We start from the raw sequence: 17,304 nt of genomic DNA on the forward strand, positions 1-17,304 counted from the left end.
ATTTTGGAAAAGTCTCCCCGTAGATTAGATATGACGATCGCTAAGGCTTTTGTTCAACCATGTCAACTTGATGGAACAAAAGGGAACTATGTGTCCATAAGTAAGTAAACTGTCATGCACCAGGTAAAGGTAAAGGTATCCCCTGTGCAAGCACCGGGTCATGTCTGACCCTTGGGGTGACGCCCTCCAGCGTTTTCATGGCAGACTCAATACGGGGTGGTTTGCCAGTGCCTTCCCCAGTCATTACCATTTACCCCCCAGCAGCAAGCTGGGTACTCATTTTACCGACCTCGGAAGGATGGAAGGCTGAGTCAACCTTGAGCCGGCTGCTGGGATTGAACTCCCAGCCTCATGGGCAGAGCTTTCAGATTGCATGTCTACTGCCTTACCAGTCTGCGCCACAAGAGGCTCATAAGAGGCTCATGCACCAGGTACACCTACACAAACATGAAAACGTCGATAGCTGACGAAGAGAGCTTTGAATCTTGAAAGCTTACACCCTGGAAATCTTGTGGGCCTTTTAGGCATTGCTGGATGCTAATCTTGCTCCACAAACGCCAAAGTAGATGTACAAATTTAATGCATACAAATGAATTATATAACACTCACATCCAGATGGTGATGAGTGTAACGGCAAGAAAAGACTCCATACATATAGTTGCACACAGGGAAGCATTCACACATGGAAGCAAGGTTCACGCTCTCCTCCGGTGTCAGATAAGGTAAAGTAAAGGTATCCCCTGTGCAAGCACCGAGTCATGTCTGACCCTTGGGGTGACACCCTCTAGCGTTTTCATGGCAGACTCAATACAGGGTGGTTTGCCAGTGCCTTCCCCAGTCATTACCGTTTCACCCCCCAGTAAGCTGGTACTCATTTTACCGACCTCGGAAGGATGGAAGGCTGAGTCAACCTTGAGCCGGCTGCTGGGATTGAACTCCCAGCCTCATGGCCAGAGATTCAGACAGCACGTTGGCTGCCTTACCACCTTGCACCACAAGAGGCTCCGGTCTCAGATACATACCCACAATTAATAGAGACACCTGCAAAATCACAGATACCCCACTACAGGCGAGGAATTCTGCAGTGCAGTCCCACCCCACCTCAATGCAAAGTGGCAGACAGAGGTGCATGGCATTTTAATAGAGGATTATCCCCATAGGGATAATCAGGGGAGGTACAGTGGCCCAGGGGTAGAGCATCCACTTTGCACACTGAAGGTGCCAGGTTCAGTCTCCAGCATCACCCGTTAACAGGACCAGGTTCTAGGGGAAGGGGAAGACCTCAGTCTGAGACCTTGGAGAGCCATTGTCACAGACACAGTAGAAAATATCAATCTAGACAGAACAAGGGTCTCATCAGATTCAGACCCGTGCCTTGCTGGTCTGATTTAGTTCCCGCAGAACGTGCAAAGCTGAATTATTTAGGCTGGCTGTTGGAGGGTAACCACGTGCTCAGGCTGTTTAAACAGCGGCATGGTGACAGCCACGTATTTTAATGTTAATATTTTATGCTTGTTTGTGCCTTATTGGTTTTAATGTTGTACGTCACCAGAAGACCCTTCAGGTGAGGGGCCGCTAAAAAACATTCCAATAAATAAAAATAAAGCGCAAGGCAGCTTCATGTCTCCACAAAACCCACAGAGGAGGATCCTGTTTCAGAGACACTCATCCAGCACGCAAGGGGGAAGGTTCACATGGAAAAGGGCCAGGTATGATCACACAGCAGTGGTTGTATCAAACATACAGCCCAGTGAGGAGATAAGAATCCAGAGGTGGCGGTGGTGTGGGCCACACCATCCAGACTGCTGGGGTGGGGGAAGCAGACCATTTTCTATGAGCCCCTTCTGTCTAAAAACATCCTGCGCATTATTTTTTTAGAAAAAACACATCATATGAAAAAGACTGGTTCCAGCCAATTTCCCACTTTTAGTGAATCATCCATGTAGGTAAGGGAACTTTGAAAAATACAGTCCCCTCTCCTGAAGTCTGAAATGGTACGCTCCCCCTTTCCCACCACCAGCTCAGCCCTGGGTCACCTCCTGATCCTGCTGTGAGCCTCAGACCAGGTCCCAACAGAAGGCAGGAGGCAGCTCTACAATCCTAGTTCAGGGCTAGTCAACCTGTGGTCCTCCAGATGTCCATGGACTACAATTCCCACGAGCCCCTGCCAGCAAATGCTGGCAGGGGCTCGTGGGAATTGTAGTCCATGGACATCTGGAGGACCACAGGTTGACTACAGCTATCCAGGGGCTGAGGCAGACGTCGCCAGGCCTTACACCGGGAGAAGAAGAAAAAATCTGGGCTCCTCCGCTTGCAAAACCGGCGCTCTGCCCCAGCCCTTCCCCGACAACCCTCTAGGGCGGCGAAGCACATCCATGCCCGTGGCACCACAGCCTCCCACCCCCAGCCCCGTTCCATGCGTTTCACAAACATCCCTCCCCACCCAAATAACGCCTCGACTCAACGCATCGCTGCCTCGGAAGAGGCGTGCGGAGCGAGGCGAGTTCTGTGCCACGCGGGACGGCGTGCAGGGAAGAAGAGCCGCCCGGGGTGGCATGTGCTGGCATGCCGCAGCCGCAGCCAGAGGACCCCTCCCGGGACCATCTCTCTCTCAGGCACACTCACCGGGCATGAAGAGAGCACCCACCGCCGCCCAGCAGGCAAGCAAGCAGGCAGGCAAGCACGCGCGGACCTGGGCAGGTGCAAGACGCGCCACGTCTGGAGACAGGCAGGCAGGCAGGCAAGCGAGCCCTCCCCCGGGAGAAGCGCTCCGGGAGGCGCCACAAGCGCCCGCCCAGGTAGCCAGGGGCGGCCGGCGCAGCCAGGGAGATCGATGGACAACAAGCCGTGCCCGCCGCCCCTCCCCTCCCCTCCCCTCCCCTCCCCTCCCCGCGCCTGACTTACATGGGGGGCTGCGCGGGCTCCGCCGGGCGGGCTGGGAGCGGCCCCTCTGCGCCCCTCCCGCCCCACTCCGCGGCGCGCAGGGCTCCCAAAAGCAGCAGCGGCGGCGGCGGCGGCGCTCCCCTCGCCCCCTCCCGCTTCCCCACCTCGCCCCCTCCCCAGAGGTGTCACCGCGAGGGGGCGGGGCCGGAGGCGGCGGGCGGCCAATTCGGAGCGCGGGAGGCGGGAGCTGCCTGGCGACGGGAGGCAACGCGCGGGCGACAGCGGCGGAGGGTGGGAGCCCCTTCCATTCATAAATGCGCGCGCGCACGCCCCAGGCGCAGGGGCCTCTCTTTGCGCGCAGCCTGCCCTTCGGCAGGAAAGCTCGCTAAAAGGGCAGCGGGGCTTGGATCCGCCGCCCCGCTTAGAAACCAGAACCCCGACCCACCTGTTTCTGTCCCGGAAGTGGAGCCTGGTTCTGGGAAGGCTGCACATGCTCAGAGGCACTGTACTGTTCCACGGAACAAAGCGTGCCAGAGCACCCCCACCCAACCCATCACAGGGACCAGGTTGGGGGGTTGGGAAACAGCTGGGGAGTCTGAGGGTGGGGCCTGGGAAGAGGGCAGCAAAGGCCCACTCTGCAAGGCAGGCGTTTTTTTTGCTGGGGAGTGATTTCTGTTGCCTGGAGATGAGCTTTTAATTCTGGGACTGGGAGATTAGCAATCCTATCTGTTGACATCACTGCCCCCCTCCCCAAAGAAAAACCCCAATCCAGGGCCACATGTCAATCTACTCACCCACCACTTCTTCCCACAGGTCCTGTAGTCTTTCGTTATGGGCTTGGTTGCGAACCCACAGGGGGAAAGGAGGTCTGGTTGAGTGCCTTGAAAAGACACACTTTAGGTCTGGGGCAGAGGACAGGCATGACGGTGCAATACAGCTCACCGCACAGGCCTTCCTCCAGCGCACAGCCATTCCCCGACTCACACGTTAGAGCCATATCCCTCCATCCGGCACTAACTCCTCCTAGCATAGAAATGTTCCTGAATCTCCTCGTTTCCCTCTTCTTGCGGCCAAGTCACAACCGATACCAAAGGGCTTTAAAAGCAAGAGGAACAGAGGCAGTTTTCCATTGCTTTCCTCTACATAGCCCCTCTGCCTTGGTGGTTTCCCACCCCAGAACCAACCAAAATTAGCTTCAGGGACTGAACTATACCAGACCACCATCCGTCCGCTGAAGGCTCCATAAATAAAATTCCACACACAAACCAGCCACTGTCGCTCCTGGAGTCAATGGTTTATTCTGGGAGAATTCTGACAAGACACCATGTTGATGCTACAGCAGCATGCTACAGTGTCCAAGGAGAACTTCCAATTGCTTTCCCCCAATCCCAGTTCACGGCTCCTTCCAAAACCACCCTTCGCACACGGTAAACTCACAAAACCTTCTCCAGAACAGGTGTAACAGGACAGCTCTGAAACTTGCTGGTACCGAGGTGGTGAAAGTATTCACATTAAAAAAAACAAAACAAAACAGAAGGGGAGAACAGGTAAGCAAAAGGCCCATTGAACGCTGAGATGGTGGCAGCAGGTAAATGGACACAAAAGCCAGACAGTACCTGATGTAAGATTAAATGCCTGTTCCAGATTCTCCCACCAAAGTGTTCTGAATGTGCTCCAGTGGCTTCGCTATCCAATTCCGACAGAGAACAGATCCCCCACCCACCCCAGGTGCTGCAGTGTCTTAGGACTGAAGGTTGTAATGGTCAACATGGTCCTTCTGGAGGAGCCCAGGCAAAGGAAGAGAAATGGGACGGGTGCTGAGAGGGAGGGGCAAGACCAGGCATCTTACCTGCCTTCCAGAAGACAAAGGCAGGCTGTGGTCTGCTGTCATCCAAGAGAAGCAGAGACACTGATGGCTTTTGCCCTGCTTCCCCATTCTGGCAGAGCTTGGCCAGATGGGCTGCTCCCGGAATGAAGCATTCCCCTCCACAAGTGCTTGCAAGAAGCAGGCTTAGCCCACTTCGGGGGGGGGGGGAGCTGCAGTTTCCCTTGCGCACAACTTCCCCTCTTTTTCTCTCTTTTCTAGAAACAAAGCATGGCTGGAGTGAAGCAAACCCTCCAGTGAGAAAGCCCTGCCCTCAAAAAATCCACCTTGGCCATTCCATCCCCAGTTTGCATGCGTGGGTTGCTGGATGCCGGGAGAGCTGGGTGACAGCATCCAGCTCCACTTCCCTGTAAAGGTCAAGCTCCCCACCCTCGTGGGCTCATACCTGTCGTGCAGTACGGCCTCCCCTTGACCCACTGCTCTGCTCCTCTTCCATCAGGGACCCTTATGGCCTGTTCCAAGACCCCTTTCTCAAAGGTGGGCTGCCGGAAGGAGAAGGAAACAAACGTGTGACCTACCCATCACTACAGGAAACGGCTAACCAGAACAGGAAATAAAGCTAAGCCATCAAGAGCTGTCTCAGGCTCCCTTCCCCAGCGTAAGATGCTGCACTTCACACCCTTAGCTGGGGCTTGGACAGCCGCTAGAGCTCCACTAGCGCTGCCAGGAAGTCCATGGCTCCATCTACTGTTCAGCACTGGGTACTGCAGACCCCGGGCAGGGGCAGGGGCTGGTTCTGAACCATCGCCTAGCTATACAGCCCCCTTTTGACCCCGGCTGAGGCCCAGGGGGTGGCGGAGAGGGACCCTTGAAAGATACAACATTGCAGAATTCTGTTCCCAGAATGCATTGTGCCTGAAGCCGCTAGTAGATCACACGCCCCAGGGCAAAGAGAGAAGCGTCGTCGGTGATGATAACAAAAGTCCAAGGCAGCTCTTGAGAAGCAGCCCTCCAGGATGTGCTGCGGGCCAGAAACGTGCTGGTCAGATTGTCCTGCCCTGATGCCAAGTCACAAAAAGGGGGACCGGGAGATGACCTACGGTGGGAATTGTGGCCTTCGGCAGCACCAACAATTGTGCCCCGTCTAGGCAGCACCAACAGCCACAGTCACCTGCGGAAAGACAAGGTGGCTGCCAAAAGCTCCAGTTTTTCGGGGACTCCCCGGCTGCAGCATGGCCAACGAGGGCGCAGGGAGCACAGAGGGAAGCCGATGGAGGGAGCTGCTGCAGTCTATACTGGCAAGTTCGCACCTGCCCTTGGAGGGGAAGGGAAGGCTGGCTGGTGGCTGGAATGGAGGGGCCTGGCCAGTGTGGCTTCTCTCCAGACCCCAGTGTCAGCCATCGAGCAGCTTCAGGATGCTCTCGCGTTCCTTGAGGCTCTTCCAGGCCTGGTCTTTCTCCTTCTTGGTCGGTGTGCGCTTCTTCTGCCGCGCGGCCATGATCTTGCGGAAGGCGTCCATCACCTCGTTGTCCGCCATCCGCACCCGCTGCCGCAGCTCCTGCCTGTGTAGCTCTTCCTTGGCCAACCTGCAATGGTTAAAAAAACCCGAAACAAATGGGGGGAGGGGGAAGGCTTTCAACCATGCTGGTGTTAAGACCCTCCCTATCTTGGCCAGCCCCTCCAAAGTCTGGCGAGGAATTTAAAAAGTCATGGGGCCTGACCTGAGCAGCTCGAGTTTCTTGGCTCGGTTGTGCGCGTTCAAGGCCTTGAGCTCAGCTTGCCTCTTCCGCAGCTCAGCCAGCACCTCGTCCTCCGAGTCTTCGGCAGGCCGGTCTTCCGATTCCAACAGGCCTTGTGCAATCAGCTCTTCCTTGATGCGCCCCTCCAGGGACTTGGTGTGGGGCACGCTGGAGGAAGAGAGAAGATGGGTGGGCACCCATGACGAAGCATTAAAGGGGAATTGAAAGACCACCCATTCTGACAGCCACTGTTCTCCCATGGAGAACCAAACGAACTCTTGACTTCAGACAGCAGCGTTCAAATCCCTGAGCTCGTTTAATGAGCTCTGGACAAAAGACAAGTTCCCAACATGGGCTGCCCAAGAGCTGTATTCTCTGCACGTTAGCAGGAGGAACAAGAAATCACGCGCAGACCCTTAACCTCAAAGCTTATATAGTACCCAAACGTTGTAGTTTTCAGATTTTGGCAGGCACAATCTGTATACGTTAAATAAAGCTGTCTACGTCTACTCATAAAACAAACTGTTTACATACAGATAACAAGGGTACCCAAAATGGGGGACAGAAGCGAAGACAGTGGCTCTCTGCCAGAAGAGAACTTACACTTCCCACTCCTTTGTTTACAAGGCTCAGCAGGCCCTGCCACTTGCCTTCCTTTAATCCTCCCTGTGTGATGGCTGCAAATGCATCCCTCGTGCTACCAAGGAACCCCCTTTGCAGTGGAGGGCCTGGGACAGGCAGTTGTTCTAATTTGGCAAGAGAGGTGTCATGTCAAGAGGAGATGCACATTTGCTTTCCCCATCAGCCAGTGTGAGGAGCTCCCAAGCCTTGCAAATAGGTCACTTCTTGAAATATTATGACTGCCTGCTGGACATCTTGCATCCTCTGCTGCTGGGGCTGCATCCAGCAGCAGGAAGAGTTCCAAGAGGACAAATATCTGAGAACTGCTCTCACGCATCGTAACTGTTAAGCAGACCATAAGCAATATTTATTTGTTCAAAAACCCAAACGCCCAATTCCCTCTCTATAGCAATCAATCTCTGAATGAGGAAGAGTTGTTTTTATATCCCTGCTTTTCACTGCCTGAAAGAGTCTCAAAGCAACTCACAATCGCCGTCCCATCCTCTCCCCACAACAGACACCCTGCGAGGGAGGTGGGGCTGAGAGAGCTCTGTTCTGTGAGAACACCTCTACTAGGACTGTGATGAGCCCAAGGTCACCCAGCTGGCTGGCTCACCAGATTAGATGCTGCAGCTCTTAATCACACCATGCTGATGCGGCACAGGGAAATTTCTCCTTCTGTATACCCACTGGTTCCATTATTTTAGGGTGAACCAGAAGAGGGCAAAGGAACAAAATGCAAATTTCCACTGGCCCTGTCTAATTTATTTTTGCTTCTGCAAAGCACAGAAGCCTCACCTCCCGGCCACTGGGAATCCTGCAGGCCCTCCTTGACTTCTGATATTTTACCCAGCCTTGCCCTCAAACAATCAGGCTCATCTTTGTGGTCTTCAGAAACCTGATGTGTTCTGAGTTTGATAGTCAAGAGGCTGAATTCCATAGCCACTATCCAATCCCTGCACTTACATGGTGCAATACAGAGGTAGTCAAACGGCAGCCCTCCAGCGAACGCTGGCAGGGGCTCGTGGGAATTGTAGTCCATGGACATCTGGAGGACAACAGGTTGACTATCTCTGGTGTAAAACTTCATCCGTGAACACAACGAACCATTCTGAATGTCCTGAATCTTTCTGAAAAGATAGCACGAGCTCCAGTGCCCTTTACTGCATTTGGAGCCTTGCGTCTTACCAAGCAACTCCACTCCCGTAGAAAGCGACCCTCTGTCTGACGCTCACCTGAAGGGCTTGTTCTGGCTGCGAGGGGAGGTGCTGGCACCGTCCCCTGCAGAATCCTTGCCGGCCATCTCTGGAATAGGTGAATCCTCGATGGGGGAGATGATGTTCTCCTACAGTTGGAGGACAGAGAACGGAGGCTTAGCATCTTGCTGGCCAGCTGCAGCTGCAGCTCAAAAGAAAAGTGTGGTTGGGATTGCTTTGACTCACCTCGACAAGTGCCTGCAGGAGACGCTGGGTCAGAGGGCCAAAGGGGCAGCCGTCCTCAGGCTGTTCGTGCTGGGACTCGGACTTCTTCAGCAGAGCATCGACATCTAGAGGGGGAGGACAAGGGAGCCATGAGATGGCTTGTGCCCCACCCAAAGGGTAACAGCAGGGAGCAGCCAAACACACACACGGACTGCAGGGAGAAAGGGTTTGGCCCTTGCCAGCCTCCACGTGGCCCCTGGAGATTCCCCGGATTTACAACGGGCTGCCAGACTACAGAGATCAGCTCCCTTGGAGAAAATGGCCCCTTTCAGGATGGATTTTGTGGGATCACACCCTGTGGAAGTCCTTCCCCTCCCCTAATGCCACCCTTCTTGCTGCCCTGCCCAAAATCTCCACGAATTTCTCCATCCAGATTTGGCAATCCTAGCTTTCTGCCGCGTTCCACCTAGGCAAATCAAGCAAAATCTTGGAGGCGTCTTCAGGTCCGCAAGAAAGAATTCTGCTGAGGCAGTCCAGGCCTTAAATGGGCCAGCAGACTGCTGGAGCTGGAGTGACAGCACCTTAAATCCAGCCCCTGACTCCCAGCCTTTAGACTGGACGACTGACTTTAAAGAGGGGAGAACTGGATGGAGGACACATTCACAGCAGTGCTGAACTGTGCTGCCCCTTTGCATGAGACACAGGCACGCTCCTTTATAGTCTCTCCCTATCCGCATGAGACTACCAAACTGTTCAAGAGACCTTTCGTGTCCAGCTCTGTCAGTGGCCCCAAGATGCCTTTCTTCTTATCGGCGGCAGCTGCAGCCCGCGCTCCGTCTTTCTGCTCTTCTAACATGTCCTCCTGGGCCCAGCGCTGAGAGTAATGCTTCCCCAAGGGTGGGATCTACAGGAGCAAGACAAGGAGCCATGGATGAGATGAGCAACATGAGGACTCCAGGGCTGGTCTGAAGCAGCCAACAGTCAGAGCCACACAAAGACCAGGTCCATCTTGCCCCTGTTGCCAAGGCCCGTATCACTGTTCTCCTGCAAGCCCAGGTCTAACTGCGTCATCTCTGAACCACTTCCTTCTCTCTACCTCAACTGAGTTTCCCCCAGAGCCTCAAGTGTATTTGAAGAAATGTATGTACATATATATCTCAAATTAAAATGTGTTGGTCATAAACATGCCCTTGGACTCGAACTTTGTTCTGCTGTTTCAGACCAACACAGCTACCCACCAGAATCTATCCACAACTCTCAGCTCATCACAACAAGTGCTCTCAATTTTCCCAACTGATCTGACCCACGTCATGTGGAATTGAGGTACCCATCCCCACTTCCAAACAACAGCCCCCCTGCTCTAGCAATGTCCCAACATCTTTTGGCTTCGACTCTGTCTTCCAGGCAGTTCAAAGCATCAGGAACGGAGGGGAGGGGAGGGTGAGGAAGAGAAAATGACTCCCTGCACTCGAAAGCTCACTCCTTGTCTAAATCTTTGTTGGTCTTTACGGTGCTACAGGACTCAGTCTTTGCAGTGTAGGGTTAGTTTAGCAAGTGGGGCTACTGAGGCAAGGGAGACCCAAGTCAAATCTCCGCTTGCCATGAAATCCCCTGGGTGCCTTCGGGCCAGTCTGTCACTCTCAGCCCAAACTACCTCGCCGGGGATCAAATGGAGGAGGAGGGAATGATGTGTAAACCCCCCCCCCCCCAGCTCTTGGGCCAGAAGACAGGATCAAAGGAATGCAAAGCAACCAACCAACGGCCCCGGGGATATTCACCTTGTAGTGTTCAGCCTCATCTTCCGGAGGTTTGAGGAGCTCTTCCAAGGTGCGCACTTCCTCGCTGGTGAGGTCAGCGCAGTATGGCTCCACCGAGGCCCAGAACCTACAAACGCAGTTCAAAACATGAAAGAATCACAAATCAGGCACATGGGTTCAGATGGAGGACAGCCTGCATTCTTTAAAGGGCTGGGGAGCTGCCTGGCACCCCAAGTTGCTCCTGGTAAATGGAAGAGTATGCTGTAGCAGCCCTTACAGGACTGGTGACCTCTCCAGGGGTTATTCATGAGAAAATATATTACCTCTCATCATCCAGGCACTCTTTACTAACAGGAGTCTGCCCTTCATTTTTAGCCCTGCAAGGAGGGCCGAGGAGGTTGTACGGCAGCATCCCATATTTTTTTCTGTAGGGCTTTTATGAAACCCTGAGGTTTCTTGATGGTCCTGGAAGGGTTTCCCGAGTGGGGGGGGGAGCGAATTAATTTTTAATATATTCTTGTTAATTTGATCACATTTATCAGTTGATATCGCCTTAAAGATGGTCATGTTGACCCCCCCACCAATGGCCAGTGATTGATCTGGAGGGTGTGGGAAGAGGAGGGGGTCCCAGATGGGTGTGTACACAGCTATATTTCCCAACCATATTCTGCATGGTTGTGCCACTTCTGGGGATTCTCGAAGCCTGAAGAATGTTTCAGGGGTTTCTCAAGGGTAAAAAAAAGTTGAGAAAAGCTGGCACAGTGGTTTGCAAGCCCTCCACTCAAATGCCATCTACTCCAAGGGAAGTTACAGAGCAGTCGAGTTATACAGGGTGTACAGTTGCCATGGAAACCAAGCGGCAGGGCACCGGTCTGATCATCCCCAACAGGTGGAGCTGAGGCATGAGAATGCTGTTGGAGGACCGCAGGTGACAGCCTCACAGCCCACACCAGGTACTTTTAAAGGGAACACGGCTGGGCTTGCAAGTGGCTGGCGAGGAAAAGGCTGAGGAAAGAGACTTCTCAGCTGGTCTCCTCTCTCATCCCCACCCACAGGCACCACAGAGGACAGACACACAAGGCCAAAGAGATCCAGGAAGCACCTCCCAGAGGAGAAATCATGCTGAAGATAACTGCCCCACCTTGTCCCAAAATGCAACAAAGACACTGCAACAAAAGCTTCTCTATGCAGGGCTCCTAAGAAACACCATCTATGTAGCCACGAAACATCACTCATACGACAAGGCCATGCCCATCCCAGTCTCCCCCATACCTATTTGGTGCGTCGTTTTTGGGAATGCGGGGCACGTCAATCGGGTCGTCTGGAAATTCATATTCTTGGAGTTTTGGCTGCAGGTTTTTAGATTTGGGCCGACCGGGGCCCTGTCCTGTGCTGTGGCCTCCTTTCCCTTCCAGCTTCTGCTTCTTGGGCTTGCCGTGCTTGATAGGGGTGCCCAACTCATGCTCCTTGCCCAGCTTCAGATAGCGCCGGTCCCCTTTCTTGTCTTGCCAGTCTGTCAGGATCTGGATGGGGGCAGAAACCAAGTGTCTGAAAAGCCCACTGGACCACCCCTTCAAGAGTATAGCAGCCCTTGATGATTCTGGTGCGGGGTTCTTTTCTCAGATCACCTTCTCAGAGCAAGAGAAAAGAGAAGAGCTGGGTGGGTTTTTATACCCCACTTTTCACTACCTGAAGGAGCACCACAGTGACTTACAAACATCTTTCCCTTCCTCTCCCTACCACAGATACCCTGTAGGCCTGAGGGAGCTCTAAGAGAACTACTCCATGAGAACAGCTCTGAGAGAACTGTGACCGGCTGCATGTGGAACAATGGGGAATCAAACCCGGCTCTCCAGATGAGAGTCTGCTGCTCTTAACCACTATGCTAGCGATCCTCAACCTGTGGGCTGCGGACCACGTGGTCCGTCGACTAATTGGAGGTGGGCTGCGAAGGATGCCTTCTCCCACCCCCCCCCTGGCCCTTCACAACACACTTCGGGTGTCATTGTCTTTCATCACTCCCAGATGGGACTATCTCGTTGCAGAGAAACAAGCTCAGGGTTCCCATTGATTTGTCATTGTCATGAGTCAAAACTTCCATGAAAATAAAATGTTCCTCATGTTCATTGTTGTGGCGTGTCTGTATCTTATTTTGAAGGGATGTTTAAACATTGCCATAGCGATCAGAGAGCCTTAGGGCAGTGGTTGAGAGTAGAGGAGTAAACTATCCCCCCCACCGGGCCTCAGTAAAATTGTCATGCGTTGAGTGGTCCCTGGTGATAAAAAAGTTGGGGACCACTGCACTATGCCACACAGGGTCTGAGGTAATGTTTGTGTGTGTTAGTGCAGGTATCCCCAAGAACGTTTTTGCTCCAACTTTCTCTCTAACAGGAAACCAAAGTGGCTTACATCACTCTTTTGATTTTCCTGTTATCCTCACAACCCCCTCCCCACCCCATGAGGTATGTTAAGCTGAGAGGGAGGGACTGGCCCAAGGTCACCGAGGGTCAAGCACGAGATGTGAACCTGGATCTCCCAGATCCTGGTCCAGCGTTCTACACTATGCCGCACTGGTGCATCTTGAAAGTGGGCTATGGTGCTATCAGTTCACGTAATGTCGACAGAGATGAGGACAGGTTGCAGAGAAGGCGGAAAAGCTGGATGCTTTTGGCCCCAAAATGTGCATGCACACACACAAAACAGGCGGAGAAAGGGTCAGAATGAGTCCTCCCCAAGGAAGACCCACTTTCAGCCTCTGAGAATCCTAAATCTGAAGCCCTATGCCTACTTGTCCAGCAGGTAAGGTTCCCCTGATAAAATATTTCGTTTCCCCATGCTTGGTCCAAATTGATTTCTCATCTCCCTCTTCATTTTACTCTCATAACTGCCTGTCTGTCAGGTAGACCAAGGGAGACTAAGACTAGCCCAATGTCACCCAAGGAAGTAAGACAGAGCTGCGGCTGAATTCATACTGACGCGCAGGTGAGCAAGAGAGCGTCCCATCTTTGGACTTGTGTATATGGCATCCTGCTCCTCAACAGGGGCATGCCTTTCCTATCCTGCTGCCAGGCACGGGTTCTATTTGTTCCCCCAATATTTTCCCATTCTGTCTTTGCTCTTTCGTATCAGGCAAAACTTTTCCTACATTTTGCCAGGGAGACCTGAACACAATAAAGGCCTTTCCCTTAGAATTTCCCACCTTGGAATAGCAGCGACAGGCAGCTATACTGGATAAGAGATTTTAATAATGGAGAAAGTGACCTCAGGGATTCTGAGTCTTGTAGCTTGAGTTCTGTTTGCAGAGTACAGCCTTGCATGAATTTTTGGGTGATACTGACTCTGGCATAGTGGCTGGGATGCTGTTCAAAATAAAACAAAACTCCCAAAAGACCCTGGAGACTAATGTTTATTTCAATGTGAACATTTGTGAATCCTACCTCACCTCTGCAAATATGGGAATCTTTTTAATGGGGAAAGAGTATTGGGGGGGGGGGGTAGAGAAGGAATTGAGCCTTTTGTGCAGAAATGCTCTTTCTTAGGGGTTACATGCCAGTGTTTCCTGATTTGAGGCTTGTAAAAATCCCACATTTGTCTTTAAAAGGGGGTTGTTTTTGTTTGCAGCCAAGTGGAAGTTGATTGCTCTCAAATGTCACCCACCTTGTCAACTACTGTCAATTACAGAGCAATCAAAGCTTTATAAACACAAAATGGTTCTCCCAGCAGAAAACTAGGAGACTGCCCAGCTCACCTGGTAAAGGGAAGCTTTTAGAATGTTATAACCTTTAAGTTTAAACAGCCTGCCTTAGAGCAACACTAACTACAGCATATGTAGGCTGAGGGACAGAGGACTCCTTACTTGCTTTGTTGCTGTACAGAGTGTGTATGTGGACTTGCTTTTTTTCAACAAATCCTTGTCAACTTTAAATGCTGGCAGTTGATAACCATACCACATAGACCTCCACGATACAAACACACTATCTAAAACAGGTACAAGGAGGGCAGTAGGTTGCTAGATGGTTGTTTCCCAAGGGACTGCACAAAGCTGTCCCCAGAATAACAAGTATCAGGAGATACGGCAATAGGGCAGAACCTTAAAACAGCAACACCCCTTATTAGGGGTGTTTGCCCTTCCATTGAGAATTTCCAAAACCGACTGGCTGGCTTGAGCGAACCTAAAGAAGAAGAAGAAGAAGAGCTGGTTCTAATATGCCATTTTTCCCTACCCAAAGGAGGCTCAAAGTGGCTTACAGTCGCCTTCCCTTTCCTCTCCCCACAACAGACACCCTGTGGGGTAGGTGAGGCTGAGAGAGCCCTGATATCACTGCTCAGTCAGAACAGTTTTATCAGTGCCGTGGCGAGCCCAAGATCACCCAGCTGGTTGCATGTGGAGGAGCGCAGAATCGAACCCGGCATGCCAAATTAGAAGTCCTCACTCCTAACCACTACACCAAACTGGCAAGAGAAGTGAAAGGAAACCCCTCCAAAGTGGAATTGGGAGAATGGCATCTTGGCAGGCACCAAGATGTCTCAGAGCAGTGGTCCCCAACCCGTGGGCCGTGACCCGGTGCTGGGCCGTGAAGGCCTTGGTGCTGGGCCGCGGCTCCTTCTTCCCTCCCCCCCCCCAAGCGAGAAGCTCACCAGGCCGCAAGCAAATCGGCCGCCAAAGAGGCCGATTAGCTCGCGGCCCGGCAAGCTTCTTGTTTTGGGAGGGGAGGGAAGAGAAGCTTGCCGAGTGGCTGGTGGCCTGGAGGGGCCGGGAGGGGGAGCCGTGGCCACTGGCATGGCGGCGGCGGCGCAAACGCACATGCGCAGACTGCCGGGCACAAACGGGCATGCGCGGCAGTCCACGCATGCACGTTTGCGTTGGGGCTGCTGCGCGTGCGTGGGCCCCCGGGCCGCCCTCTCCCCTCACTCGGACCACTGTCTCAGAGGACTGGAACAAGGTTCATGGATTAGCAGGGCTGTTCTGGCATGCCATTTTTGCTCATTTGGGACCAATGCAAGGCACGATATGATTCACCTCCATCGCCCAGGTTTCTCATATGAGTTAGGAAGGTGGGCCACTACTTGCAACGGCACAAGACTATGAAACACTTCAGTCTGAAATCCATTTACTCAGATGCTAAAATACTGGTTCTAAGAGTACATTCAGGATTTGAGTGTGTTTAGGGTGAGCCTCTTGTGGCGCAGAGTGGTAAGGCAGCAGACATGCAGTCTGAAAGCTCTGCCCATGAGGCTGGGAGTTCGATCCCAGCAGCCGGCTCAAGGTTGACTCGGCCTTCCATCCTTACGAGGTCACTAAAATGAGCACCCAGCTTGCTGGGGGGTAAATGGTAATGACTGGGGAAGGCACTGGCAAACCCCCCCCCCCCGTATTGAGTCTGCCAAGAAAACACTAGAGGGCGTCACCCCAAGGGTCAGACATGACTCGGTGCTTGGGATACCTTTACCTTTACGGTGGTATCATCTCACCCAGGAGCAGGCTAAATCAAACCATCAGCATCTCAGTAGCCACCCTGATACACAAGACCAGTCACTGGTATCCGTAGTCATGAATGCCTTCTCTGCAAGCTCGGTTTGCAAGCAAACTGCCTAAGTAATACCAAAGCATAACTTCACAGACCAGATTCTCTCATACGTTGCATCGAGTCTAGGAAGTAACTCTTTAGCCTAATATGGTCCCTAGTTCACTACAAAACTGACCAGGAGACCACACAGAATGTGGAATGGTCATATCGACCATATACAGATGTGCTCTAGAGCAGGGGTAGTCAACCTGTGGTCCTCCAGATGTTCATGGACTACAATTCCCAAGAGCCCCTGCCAGCGGCTCATGGGAATTGTAGTCCATGAACATCTGGAGGACCACATGTTGACTACCCCTGCTCTAGAGAAAAAAAGGTGCTTCTGCAAAGACAACATTTGCATTTGGGGCCACAATGGAAAACATCTCCATTACATGGGATTACCCTCTGACCTGCGTCTCAGCCTCCAACACCCGGAGTCGGCGATTCGCAGAAGACAGCAGCGTCTCCAACTCCAGCTGTAGGGTATCCAGCTCTTCAATGCCGATTCCATCATCCTCTGAGCGGGCCAGCACTGCCGTGTAACGCGGGCATACCTTCAGATGGTCGACAGACTTAAAATCATGGAACTGAAGGGGGCAGTCCTTCAGCTCAGACATGGTGTTGCTGGGTCTGTGGAAAAGAAAGGCAGATATTAAGGTGGGCAAAAGAGATGCAGGGGCAACACCAACAAATATGATACCTGCCCAAGACAGAGACCGTTCTCTTCAGCAGTGGAAAGGGATCTGCATGCAAACTGGCTTGACCATTTCTAACCCTGCAGAAATCTGGAGGCAGGCGTTTTTTTTGTTTTTTTTTTACAGACAGAGCAACTGAAAAGGCAGAGGCTAAGGTTGACTGTTAGGTGTTTTGTGGAGAAGTGCAAAAAATAAAGAGTGAAGGAACTGGATCAAAAGTATGCGGATCATTTGAATTTTAGGGGAGTGACAGCTGGGGCAAGCCATGTGGTAGGAGAGAGGTTAAGAAAGACAGACGTTCAGATGGGAGCAAAGCAAGACGAGCCTCGAGGAGGGAGGGTTAGGTTGGTATGAAAATAGCATTTGAGGAGGCAACGTAGGCAGGATGGGCAGAGGGGCGTTCTTGCGCGGGGAAAGGGATTAGAAGTGCAGGCACTGTTAGGAAGGAGCTGTGCGCGGCGCCCAAACGCGGATGAATGGGGCGGCCAGGCAGGGTCCGTGGCGCAAGGAGGGGGGAGACCTCCCGGGGGTCGCTTCCGGTTCTTTGTTCCTCTTTCCCTTCCAGGTCACACCCACCTCCCACGTTGCTTGAGGGGGCGGCCGAGCCGCGTATCCCCGGGAGACAGCGCAGGCTGCCGGCCGCGAGGGAGGGGCAAGGACCGCCGCTCTCAGCCCCGCCGCGGCGCGCTTCCTCCTCCGTTTCCCCAGCTTCGCTTCCGGCCCCGCCCTGTTCCAACGGCTCGGCCTTCCTATTGGCTAGACGCCTTTCTTCGGGGCTGGCCCGATTGGCTGAGAG

General features: G+C 52.9%; 2 protein-coding genes across 5 annotated transcripts in view; both read right to left on the bottom strand.

Annotated features, from left to right (window-relative positions):
- The window catches only part of CAMK1 (calcium/calmodulin dependent protein kinase I), a 44,431-nt gene extending 41,370 nt beyond the window's left edge, over positions 1-3,061 (bottom strand). The window contains exon 1 of one of the 2 annotated variants that reach the window (XM_077324853.1): positions 2,905-3,061. The gene's annotated coding sequence lies outside the window, so the exon portion shown is untranslated. Of the gene's footprint in view, positions 1-2,625; positions 2,848-2,904 lie in introns of those variants that run through there. The other variant, XM_077324854.1, reaches the window with a different exon arrangement.
- A 1,092-nt stretch (positions 3,062-4,153) lies between these two features.
- On the bottom strand, positions 4,154-17,244 carry TADA3 (transcriptional adaptor 3). 3 transcript variants are annotated; one of them, XM_077324857.1, is made up of 9 exons: positions 17,085-17,244; positions 16,224-16,443; positions 11,519-11,769; positions 10,268-10,373; positions 9,252-9,393; positions 8,511-8,614; positions 8,304-8,413; positions 6,430-6,615; positions 4,154-6,294 (listed from the first exon to the last, which is right to left on the bottom strand). In XM_077324857.1, the coding sequence occupies exons 2-9, from the start codon at positions 16,428-16,430 to the stop codon at positions 6,102-6,104; spliced, it is 1,299 nt and encodes a 432-aa protein (XP_077180972.1). In that variant the 5' UTR covers positions 16,431-16,443; positions 17,085-17,244; the 3' UTR covers positions 4,154-6,101. The 3 variants fall into 3 exon arrangements, with proteins under 3 accessions (XP_077180972.1, XP_077180973.1, XP_077180974.1); XM_077324858.1 differs by lacking the exon at positions 17,085-17,244 and adding an exon at positions 16,518-17,049; XM_077324859.1 differs by lacking the exon at positions 17,085-17,244 and adding an exon at positions 16,514-17,049.
- Positions 17,245-17,304: the final 60 nt, after the last annotated feature.

The sequence above is a fragment of the Paroedura picta genome, chromosome 3, assembly GCF_049243985.1.
Source record: "Paroedura picta isolate Pp20150507F chromosome 3, Ppicta_v3.0, whole genome shotgun sequence".
Classification (NCBI taxonomy): Eukaryota; Metazoa; Chordata; class Lepidosauria; order Squamata; family Gekkonidae; genus Paroedura; species Paroedura picta.

What these genes read in the sequence shown, in the direction of transcription:
- TADA3 (XM_077324857.1), bottom strand. Translation starts at nt 16,430, where the DNA reads ATGTCTGAGCTGAAGGACTGCCCCCTTCAGTTCCATGATTTTAAGTCT. An exon ending in TCCTGCAGGCACTTGTCGAG is followed by an intron (nt 8,414 to 8,510) that starts GTGAGTCAAAGC and finishes CTCCAACTGTAG; the next exon opens with GAGAACATCATCTCCCCCAT. An exon ending in AGCCAGAACAAGCCCTTCAG is followed by an intron (nt 6,616 to 8,303) that starts GTGAGCGTCAGA and finishes CTCTTCCTCCAG; the next exon opens with CGTGCCCCACACCAAGTCCC.